The following is a 12,030-nucleotide window of genomic DNA, read 5'->3' as shown; positions in this document are numbered from 1 at the left end:
AATGCCATCAGTACCCTGGATGAATGCCATCAGTACGCTGGATGAATGCCATCAGTACCCTGGATGAATGCCATCAGTACCCTGGATGAATGCCATCAGTACCCTGGATGAATGCCATCAGTACCCTGGATGAATGCCATCAGTATGCTGGATGAATGCCATCAGTACCTCGGATGAATGCCATCAGTACCCTGGATGAATGCCATCAGTACCCTGGATGAATGCCATCAGTACCCTGGATGAATGCCATCAGTACCCTGGATGAATGCCATCAGTACCTCGGATGAATGCCATCAGTACCCTGGATGAATGCCATCAGTACCTCGGATGAATGCCATCAGTACCTCGGATGAATGCCATCAGTACCTCGGATGAATGCCATCAGTACCTCGGATGAATGCCATCAGTACCTCGGATGAATGCCATCAGTACCTCGGATGAATGCCATCAGCTGATGCCCTCCTGCAGTTCAACATGTCGGAGCTTCTTTTTTTATTTTTCTTCTTCTTCCTCCTCTTTTTCAGCTTCTTCTTCTTCTTCTTCTTTTTCTTTTTAAAGATATCAACGTTTATGACGTCACTATCCGCAGTCCGATGAGCAGCTGCCTTTGGAGATGTTGAATGACTCGATGAGCATGCATCGAGTATATACCCCTTTTTACACTAATCTAAACTAGGATGTTTCCTGGAAGACTCGTAAACGTTCGTGGTAATTTGAGAATAAACAATTTTAAAGTCGTAATTCTGATTCAGACCAAATCTGCAGCATAAAAAGGGGTGTTTATTGTACAGCTTCTGTCGGCCATGGCAAAGTAGTTCGTGCCGAAGTCGCGAAAGTCCGTTTTTTTTTTCAGGCTTCCCGTCGCTCTGCGATAACCGTGCTCTTTGTAAAAAAAAATTTCCACTCTTAAAATTAAATATGTGCTGTTCCTGATGTAAGTTTTTATTTTCGATGTGAAAAGACAACTTCCGTCCACAGGATGAAAATTTCCGCCAATCAGGAGCTCCGCCTGAGACGAGGCGTGCTGAGGCCTGCACCATGGCGACTAACGAAGGTGCGATCAAGAAGATGTTACAAAAGGTAAATGAGCGGGAACAAATGGCTTTGATGATGTGTTTAATAACCTGTATAATCGGCGATCCTGCCCTTTTGGAACCGTTTCTCTGTGCGGGTGCAAGATCCTTCCCTCTTCCTGAATATTGATCGGTTCGAAGGGGGGGAATCGGTGTCGTTCTTGGCATCGCTTGTTTTACCAAATAATGTCTTTTAATGATATAATACGTGAAGGTAACCAGCTGTTGTAATAAATATATATATATACAAGAAATCATATTATCTTTCAGTTGGTGACGTCATATTGTTGTGGGCTGGGGTTCGGTGGCGATAAACGACCACCAGGGGGAGCAGTAGGGTCGTCTCCCACCGAACACCCGGAATTTAGGTCGTGACTCCCGGATAAGTCCGAAAGGTCACGGGTCCCTTAGCGGACCGTGGTCGCCAATATTTTGACGGCGTGGGGTAGGGTTAATTGCTTAATTTCGATATACCTAAGTACCCACATTGTCCAACTACCGGGGATAACCACACCCTCGACGGACTCTGTCGAACCGGGTCACTCGAACGACCTCGGTCCGGTGCAACCGAGCGGAATTACCAGAGTCCGTCGGTCCAAACGACAACTTACGGCACACAGCCTCCCTAATTCTCAATACGCACCGTGCTGGACCAATGAAAGAAAGTGATGGACAACGAGCTGGTACATTGAACAATTGGGGGTTTATTTATCATGGGGCAGAGTAGCACAGAGAGCAGAGTTAAAACCGACTATGAGGAATGCAATTTACAAGGAACGCAGAGGCACTTTAACAGTTTCTACTTACAGACGGGGCTCACGGACACACACACACACACACACACACACACACACACACACACACACACACACACACACACACACACACACACACACGAAATGGAACCCGTGGGTCTTTATTCGGTCCTCCCGCCAAGGAGGGTAGTTCAGCTGGGGGACCAGAGCCTGGTCTGGTCCTTCCCGCCTCGTGTGGTCACACCAGACTCCAACCACCACGGTGGGACTCGAACCCACATTCCGAAATCCACAGCCCCATGACCCTGGCTGCTCGGCCACCACCACCACAATGAGCCACCGCGAAGGGCCGCATACCACGACAGAGACCAAGCCACTGTGCCAGACCAGAAGCAATAGTCCACGATGACTGCAGTACTCTGGTCCTGACAACCACTCTACTCTCTCTTCCCCGGCCACTCGCCTCCCGATTGGACAAGAGGTTGTCGGGCGATCAGTGGCCTCCCCTCATTGGTCGGGCCGAACACTCCATCTGGCTATGGCGGAGTCGCCCTGAGGTGATGACCTTCCAGATTGGACAAGGGGTGGAGTCGGAGCTGAGGCGATGAGTGAAGGAGATTTGTTGGCGTTGTGCGGCTTCAAGATGTAAGAAACCCGCAGCGCACACGTGTAATTCCCGTTAGACATAGGGGGTGGGGCCCTAACTATAAACACATACTTATCGAGATAACTGAGCTACTGCTGTCTGTTTGTGTGCAAAAGGCTTCCAAATGCGTAACAATATTTGACCTCTGCCGTTGAGAGGTCAAAATGAGGTCAGTTTCGTGGTAAAATCATCAAGATTCCTTCATAAAACCTTAATGATCAATTCGAACAGAATGTTTTAATTCTAATACAAGCATAATGTGTTGCTTGGATTTCATCCATCAGCAGAGCACCCTCCCTCCGGGCGGTCTTGTTCCAAGCATGCAGCACGTTCTTCTGAAGATACCTTTATTTGGGCGGTGTATAGGTAACTGACAGTTCTGCATAGGCAGAAAAAAACCCCCAAAACAAAGCCGAGTTACGTTCAGGAGGCAAAAACATACCTCTACTGCTTATAATTCAAAACACCTCACTGCACTGGAAAACGTGGGGACAGGAGCATTATTCCTGTGCAAGCGAATATAAATGTTTAGTGAATCCAAACGAGTGGGTTCGTATCATTGATGACGATGATGAAGGTAAATAAACTTTCTGATAAGTCCTGGTTGTACTGTTGAACTATTTTGATGTTGTAATATGTACTGTTTGACAACGAGCGATGCTACAAGCTTCCCTTTCCATTCGGTTCCTTCATATTTCACCCTGATGATAATGAACCAGTCTTGTATTGTTTAAAACATGTATTCTTACTTTGTTATATTGTTATACTTTTTACTTCTGTATCAATATATGACAATGTTATGAACTGTTGACCCAAATTATTGTTCACAAGCTAAAATATGGAACGATAAAATGAACAACTGAAAATTTGGGTTTTGTAAACATTTTTGGTGACAAAACAGTTTCCTCAAATACATCATCAATCATGTAGCTTCAATGATGTTATTTGAAATGGACAGCCATAAGGCATTCAAACCAGCAATTCATTATGCTTATTCTGTATTCAAATGAGAATTAACCTGGTGTTGGCTTAGTGGTTAGGGTGGTGGCTTCGGATCCTCGGGTCCTGAGTTCAAGCCCTGTTGGCTGCTGAATTAACATCAGGGGGTTGACTCAGCTTGTCATCCTTCCGAGGTCGGTGAAATGAGCACCAATGTAGCAGCCAAAAGGCTGCGCACGAAGGGAATCGGCAGATTTATTAAATTTGCGATTGGTGTGGTGCAGGCATGATGGGTTGAATGGCCTCTTCCTGAACATTATTTCCTGGTCATACCTGTATAATGTACTGTTGAAATTGATAATTAATTTGTTTCATATACAATTTTGATGATTTTATGACTAAACTGACCTCATTTTGACCTCAAGGTCAAAAATAAAAATAAAAAAAAGAGTACGTGGGTTCAAGGAACAGTACGGCAACATGGGCTTCGTCACTCATCCCCCTTTTGTGTTTGCACAAAGAAGAGCTACCCGGTCCTTTGTAGCCTTGAACACCGATGCTGTCTTCGAGATAAAAGTTCACGTTGGCATCTTTTTCCAAAATAGGTCGGTCTCGTCAGTGTTGAACACCTGCTCTGGCAGGAACCCCTTCTCTTCGTTGAGCTGCATGAGTTGGGCAGTGAGCGTTTCGGTCACCTCGTCGTCCACGAAAGCACGCTCGCCTGACAGTTTGACTTACCGCTTCTTGAAGCAGTCAAACCATCCCCTGCTCAGTCGAGATGCTAGGCCACTCGTAGCCGCATCACTCATGCTAGCACCACCCACGCCAGCCATATATGCATAAATACATATCGCCTTTGCGTGAATGACAGGCCCACTTAAAAGCATGTTCTTCTGTGAGTTGTCCTCCATCCATATGTTGAGACCCTTCTCCATCCTTTCTATGTGGACATCCTGGACCTGGGTGACCACTTTGGTGCTCGGTACAGAGCTCGCCGCAACACTTTCTCGGATCGCCTTCTCCTCCTGTACGTAGCGAACAGTGGATTTGTTTTCTCCATGCAGTCTGCCCACAGAGGCCACACACTCTACTCTCAAAAGCCGGTCCAGCAACTCCACTTTGTTGCTCAGGCTCATCACTTTCTGCTGCCTCTTGGCAGTCAACGGATTTCCAGCACCGTTCTTTCGCTTGGGAGCCACGTTTGATCAATGAGCAGAACGAGAGGAAAAACACCGGTCAAGGCAGCAGGACGAGAAGAATGATTGAGACCCAGGACACACTGCACATCAGTAGTCATACCGGAAATGTGGGTAGCTGCGGGAGTGGTGAGTAGTCTGCCCATTGTTTGCGAGGGATGTTTGGTGATAACGTCTTCCGCAGCTGGTGGTAGACGCGGTGAAGTGTTTTAATTGTGTAACTCTTGGGGGATGACGTCTTTAGCAGCTTGTAATAGATTTAGTTGTGCAACTCCTGGGGATAGCGTCTTATGCAGCTGGTGGGAGATACACTGGAACATATTTATCGCTCAAATGGTAGGAAGTGCCGTGCAGCTAATTTATGGCGTGGTTAAAAAAATTAGTAATTATGCGTCCGAGAAATACCATAAAAATGCGAAGTACAGGGCCGCAAATTTTGAAGCAGGTCATGTGCGTGGCTCGTGGAAGATATTGCTGCGGTTCTGGGAACTGCATCCCTCCAACGCAATGGCATCCATCATACAGTGGTCCCCAGACAGTTATTTCATTAATATATGCACAGATAGTCCCTTCCCTCTTGTCTAATGGGTCAAACGGGACTGTGTGTTGTGTGAATGTCATGGTTAGGTCTGATTATATCTCTGACTTCATTCCTACTTTTCTTTTTCTCTTATTCCTTAGATAAATTCAAGCAGCACTGCACTCAGCCGGCTGTAAAAACTATGGCCATGCCCTTCACAGTAAGAATGGGTCCTTGTGAAGGCCAGCAGGCACTGCACTCGGAGAGCCACCTGTAAAAACTGCAACCACACCCTTCACTGTAAGAATGGGTCCTTGTGAAGGCCAGCAGGCACTGCACTCGGAGAGCCACCTGTAAAAACTGCAACCACACCCTTCACTGTAAGAATGGGTCCTCGCGAAGGCCAACCATGGGAAAAACAACCTCACCAAAGCCGTGCAGGACGCACGTGGCATGTTCTTTTCAACCCATTTCTGAATCTAATAATTATATCTGTCCTCTTTTTTTCAATCCAAATCTCCACCTACGACTTGTATCTATACTCTTTTCAACCCAAACCTACATCTAATAATTATATCCAACCTTTTCCCTCAATTCCTGACACAGATCAGGGCTGGCACCGTGCATACCACCACCTTTGATAAATGGCGGCATGCTCAATGGTGGCGGACCCACATGCAGCCCCGGGGTAATTTATTATCGTACACAGAGCAGGGCACGAATGGCACACATCTTGTTGGGCTACGCACACACCTGCGCATGGGTTTACCATAGCATCTTACCGTCGGTCTTCGCTGACCCCCACGGCCGCGGGTGTCTCCCGCGGATGGCGAATGTCGTCTTGCCTCTCCGCTCGGTAAGGTTGCTGCCAGGCAGAGGCGTGGTGTACGGACAGGCAGCGCATTGACCGACGCTGGTCGCCGGGGCACAGGTCGGGAGTTCGGTGCAGGGCGATTCATGTCATGGTGTTCAGAGCGAGACTATTCCGCAGCTTGGAATCATCTTGCGGATGTAAAGCGGAGCCGCTTCCGGCCATCACGGCTGGGCCGTGTGATGGCCGGGGCCCAACCAGAGCACCCGATACGGGTGACGACGCATCGCTTCGGGTCGTCGCCCCGCCCCACACCACAGGGTCTGTAAAAGGACAGGCTACGGGGCCGTTCGTGCGTTCCCAGTCTGCTGGTGGTTTTTCCGGTCCTGTTTGCTCGCTCCTGCTGGTTCATGCCATCACGCCCACTCACCTGCTGACGCTGCCCTTCACCAACTCGCCGCTGACTCCACCCATCCACCCACCCACCTGATCCTGTCTGCCACTACACCCACTCACTTTTGACTCCGCCTCTCTCCACCCACTGGCTTCTGACTCCGCCCAAAGTCCCTCCTTCACGCCTGTTGGTCGCGCCCCATTCTCTGGATCGACGCTTAGCTGCATGAAGTGCCACGAAGCTGGAGATGACATGTCAGCTGTCAGGGAGGTATCGCCCAGCGGAGCATCCCCCCACAACATGCTGGGTGGTGCGGTCGGTCAATCGTGCAAGGTATTGAGAGACCATTAGCCTCATCTCCTCTCCTTTTTCTTCTCCTTAACTCTTCATCGGGGTGTGTGCGTGCGTGCGTGCGTGCGTACATGCATGCGCATAATGGCGCCTGTACTCGCTTCAGTTAAGAGTGCAGAAGAATCATATTGGGATAACTCTGCTCTGTGTCTGCTATAGTAAATTTCTTGTATTAGTGTTGCACCCCACTTTTCTTCCTATCTCTGCTTACACACAACAATAAACTTAATAAACTGTGCCACATACCTTTCCTCACCTGCCTTTGAATAAATTATTTGTAGAAATGTTCCCAGCTCGTTTTTGTCTTTTCTTTCATTGATCCAGCATGGTCCGTATCCTAACTTCGCCGGGACTTTATTCCCAACGATCCGTTCCTTTTAGCCGGTACGTCCTTGGCAGTGTCACTCAGCTGCATCTGATCCGGTTTGGACAAGGCGTACCGAGGGCATGTCCCCCCGGTAATTAGATCACGTGATTTTTTTTTTTTTGGTAACTGGATAAACTGTAGATTCAGGACCCGAAATCATGTGGTTGAGTTATTGGCGTTCATGGTCGGTTAGCGACCCGCCGCATCGCTGAATTATCCGTGTGTGACGGCCTACAATTCCAGGGATTCTGGTGGGAACCCGAGATAGCTTCCCCCCCCCCCTCTGGTGGTCTTCTCACCCGTCCTCCGGCCTGCAACAATATGTTTTCTGCGTACGTACAGCTGCTCCATGCGTGGCTCGTGGAAGATGTTTTTCGCAACCGTGAAAAACTGAATATGCGAAGCACAGGGCCGCGAATGTCTAAGCGGGTTGCGTTTCATCAACCACGAATACACGTAGCGAATCTGCGAATGTCGGGGGTCTGACAGTGCCTCATGGTGAATGCAGGTTCCAGAATCTTTTTGTTCGTGTTTGGTATTTGTAAATCGCCATCTTGTGATCAAAACAACACCATCAGGTTTATGTACAATTCTATCTGTGGCTTCCTTTATCTTTTAAAGAGACAAAAGCACAAATTTGTGTAAGTGAATGTAAATGGCAGTCCTGTCCAATACAGTGTGTGTTTTTTTTTGTCCTCCACAGTACAAGTACAAAGATTTAACAATGCGGGAGGTATTGAGTACAATTGCACTGTACAAGGACCTGAAAGCAGTTCCAGATAATTACGGTAGGTGTTGTCGTTTTGTTTTTGTTTTTTGGTTGATTCTTCCTCTTCACATTTTGAGACTTTTGGGGGGGGGGGTAGGGTTGTTGAAAGTTGAAGGCCATGGTCTATGCATGAATAAGGGAAAGGAAAAGGGGGAGGTATATCATGTATTTCAGCTCTGATTTGTGAAAATGCCACCATTTTATTGTTTATGTAATATGTATATATAAAAAATATACTCGCAAATACCACCCATCGCTTCGCTGACGGGACTACTAAAGGGGTTGGGGGAGAGACTGTGAAGGAGAGAGGGGGTGGGGGGAGGTTGAGGAAATGGAGGGGGAAAGAGAGGATGGAGGAAGAGTGATGAGGGGTGGGGGTGCAGAAAATGAGGGAAGGGCACCATGAAGTGAAAGGAAGGAAAGGCAGACGTGTGGTCGAGCATTAATTATGATTCAAACCGTCTCATGTAAATGATTCTCTATGGAAACCAAATAAAATCTGAAATCCATTTTGTACCGGTCATACTATAAACACTGCCTCGACACGTACAGAGACAGAGGTGTGGGAGGAGGGTGCTGCACTGTATTGGGAGGGGGTAGGACAAAGAGAGGGTGACATAGAGACAGAGACAAAGACAAAATGTTACACACACATACACATTTATTAGTATAGATATGCCGCCCAAAGGGTGTTCGCTGAATCACAGGTGGTTTAAACTTCTCCACTATAAACTATGTAAGGATCTTTTTCAATAGTTAAGGCCATCTGTGTAGCGCATGCTCTGCTATAGCAATTCTTGAGTTGTTAAACATTCTGATGTATTATTAATTATGCGAGATGACTTTGCGAATGACGAGTCCATTTTCTTCGTGGTGGATTAATTAACCTCCGCCATCTTCGAAGATGGATGGAGGTTACTGTTTTCACCCCTTGCTGTTTGTTTGTTTGTTTGTTTGTTTGTGAACAGTATTACGGAAAAACTCCTCGACGGATTTCGACGAAACTTGGTGGGGGGGTTAGGTCTGGTCCAAAGATCATGCCATTAAATTTTGGACTTGGTCCCCCCCCCCCCCAAAAAGAAATTGAGAAATTTTTTTTTTGCATTTCTACATGTTTTAAGTGATTTACACCCCTCCAAAAAAAATTGTTAGAGAAATTTTTTTTTTGCATTTCTACATGTTTTAAGTGGTTTCCACCCCCCCCCCAAAAAAATTGTTAGAGAAATTTTTTATTGCATTTCTACATATTTTAAGTGATTTCCAACCCCCCCCCAAAAAAAAATTTTTGAGAAAAAACTTTTTTTTTTGCATGTTTTAAGTGATTTCCAACCCCCCCCCCCCCATCCCCCAAAAAAAAATGTTGGAGAAAAGAACTATAACTCTCAGCACTGTTGACATCATATTTAATGAATAAGATATAAGGTTCACTTGAGTGACCCAGCAGTATTGGCGGCGGAGGTTTTGCACTCTCCCGAGTGCTCCCCCTCTAGTTATTATTATTTTGGCCTTTTTTGGGATGGTAAGTAGAGTGCTCTGATATGGATAAATCTCTGGAGTTCTCAAGAAGTACGAATTCACTCAGTTTCACAAGAATCACCTGTCTTTGCAGTTTAAACTTCTTATTTTTTTGTACATCACTATGTGCCTCAGCAATGATATGTTGTTTGTTTCAGTTTTTAACGATGGCATCATGAAAGAGCTCGTCAGCCTCAGCGGCACAATTCCAGTCCCATATAAAGGTAATATTGAATTTGACGTTTCTCATTTGGATGTTCTAAAAATGTTGTTGTTATAAAAGTACAGTGCACCAAGTCCTCACTTAATGTTGTTCCGGTTAATGTTATTTTGGCCTTACATCGCTGATCTGTTTGAGAACATATTTGTTTAAACTCGCTAAATGTTCTGTTGTAACGGTCGTGTACAGTCGATAACTACCGCATGCTCGACTGCGTCGTAACACCTCAAAACCTCTAATTTAGTATCAAACTAATGGTCTTCCTCGTTTTAATAAAGTTATAGTATAAGCTTACCGAATACCGACTGGTGTGTAAATCCACCCATACTTAGGTACAGTAGAAGCCCCGTACACACCACACTGCGGCCCAAAGCGTGAGAACCATCCATCCTCTTTCTTCTACCATCTGACTCCATCACTCACCCCTTCACACTCATTGTACTTTTATGTACAGTGCCTATACAAAGTGTACATCCCCTTTCAAAATTTTCACCTTTTGTTGCCTTATAGCCTGGAAGTAAATTGCATTAAATCAGTATTTTTCCACCTTTATTTATACATCATAACCCACAACTTCTACAGATTTCAGAAAATTAATTAAAAATACAAAACTAGAATATCTTTGTTGGATAAGTGTCCACCTCCTTGAGTTAATACTTGGTGGAAGCAGCTTTAACAGCAATTACAGCTGTGAGTCTGTTGGGATCGGTCTCTCACAACTTTCCACACCTCGATTGGGCAATATTTGCCCATTCTTCTGTTCAAGCTCAATCAAGTTGCGTGGGGGGCGTTAGTCATGTCACAGCTTTTCGATTGGATTTAGGTCACGGCTCTGAACTCAAGGACATTTCCCTTTTTGTTCCTTAGCCACTCCAGTGTAGCTTTGGATGTGTGCTTTGGTTCATTGGCAAGCTGAAAGGTGAACTTCTGTCCCAATTTCATCTTTCTTGCAGAGGGTATCAGGTTTTCCTCAAGGATGTCTCTGTATTTTGCTCCATCCATTTTCTCTTCTATCCTGACAAGTGCCCCAGTCCCTGCTGATGAGAAACATCCCCATAACGTGATGCTGGCACTGCCATGCTTTCCCATATGGATGGTGTTCTTTGGGTGATGTGCTGTGTTGGGTTTGTGCCAAACATAATGCTTGTTCTTTGGGTGATGTGCTGTGTTGGGTTTGTGCCAAACATAATGCTTTGCATTGAGGCCAAAAATTCCATCTTGGTTTCATCAGACCACAAAACCTTTTGCCACATGGCTTCAGAATCTCCAAAGTGGTTTGTTGCTTACCTCCAAACGTGACTCAAGGTGGACTTTTGTTGAGTAATGGCTTCCTTATTACCACCCTACTGTGTAGGCCAGTCTTGTGGAGTGCTTGGGATATTGTTGTCACATGCACACAATGACAGGTATTTGCCAGAAAGGCATATAACTGTTTAGCCCCCGTTGGACTTGGTCCGAAACTGGGGCTTTTGGATTTAGTGTCTGTTTTCGAGTCTGTGCGTGCGTGTGTAGGTGCATCCACAACCATATCTCGGACATGTATGGACAGTTTTTATTTGTATTTGGCACTAAGACAACACATCATGGTATACATGTGCGTGTCATGTTTTTGACATCAGATCCAAGATGGCTGACTGGGGCCATTTTAGTTGTAAAAAAACCCCGATGCTGAACACTTCCTCAACCATTTTTCTGACATGCATTTACCGATGTTGTTCAAATTTGGCACACAGATAATGAATGAGGGCTTAAGGCCCTGTCACACCTTGACGTTTTAGCCAGTGTATGGCAAGGTCTCAATGTATGTAAAACGCTGGTGTACACTGAACTATTGATGTTTTTTTTGAGTTTTGGGCGTATAATAACGTGTTGGACGTATGCATAACGTATTAGTAACGTACACAGAACGTTTCAATCGCATATAGATAACTTATAGCAACGAATGCTGAGCGTGTTGTCGGCGTTCACAACCTATGCCCAACGATAGTCTAACTTATGCATAGCGCGGCAGCGTATCGCCGATGATCACGTGGCGTAGGCTATTCATAGGCTGCGGCTCGACGATTCAAATCATAACCGCACTAGACATCGAAGTGTGAAGCCGCTGTCACACCTTGACGTTTTAGCCAGCGTATGCCGACGTATGAAAAATTTGCCGAACGAAGCTGGCACACGTCGAATACGTTATGGGTAAGTTTTGTATACGTTAAGAGCATGCTGGCATATGTCGTGGTACGTTGGCATACGTTGTAGTACGCTGGCATACGTCGACAAATTTTCAACATGCTGAAAATTTCTCGACGTACTCTGCATATGACACACGTTCCGCATAACGCATGGCCATAAGTTGTAGGCAAGTTACGCGATTCTTGACACACGTTACTTGCACGTTACTCATAAGTCGAAACGCGTCAAGGTAATGGTTAGCGTCAGTGTTCCAGACTCCCTGGTTTTTTTTTTTTTGTTTTTTTTTT

The 12,030-nt window shown here is 45.8% G+C and overlaps 1 protein-coding gene across 1 annotated transcript in view; it reads left to right on the top strand.

Moving 5' to 3' along the window:
- The first annotated feature begins 926 nt into the window (after positions 1 to 926).
- TSG101 (tumor susceptibility 101) overlaps positions 927 to 12,030 on the top strand; it is a 39,191-nt gene continuing 28,087 nt past the window's right edge. Inside the window, exons 1-3 of the mRNA XM_085880523.1 lie at positions 927 to 1,080; positions 7,756 to 7,840; positions 9,495 to 9,560. Coding sequence (XP_085736649.1) covers positions 1,039 to 1,080; positions 7,756 to 7,840; positions 9,495 to 9,560 — 193 coding nt within the window. The 5' untranslated portion in view covers positions 927 to 1,038. The remainder of the gene's footprint in view (positions 1,081 to 7,755; positions 7,841 to 9,494; positions 9,561 to 12,030) is intronic.

Source organism: Eptatretus burgeri, chromosome 5, assembly GCF_056783735.1.
Source record: "Eptatretus burgeri isolate ZD-2024b chromosome 5, Ebu_testis_v1, whole genome shotgun sequence".
In the NCBI taxonomy this organism is placed as follows: domain Eukaryota; kingdom Metazoa; phylum Chordata; class Myxini; order Myxiniformes; family Myxinidae; genus Eptatretus; species Eptatretus burgeri.
Note: the sequence above shows the minus strand (reverse complement) of the source record. Positions and strands in the feature narration are given on the sequence as shown.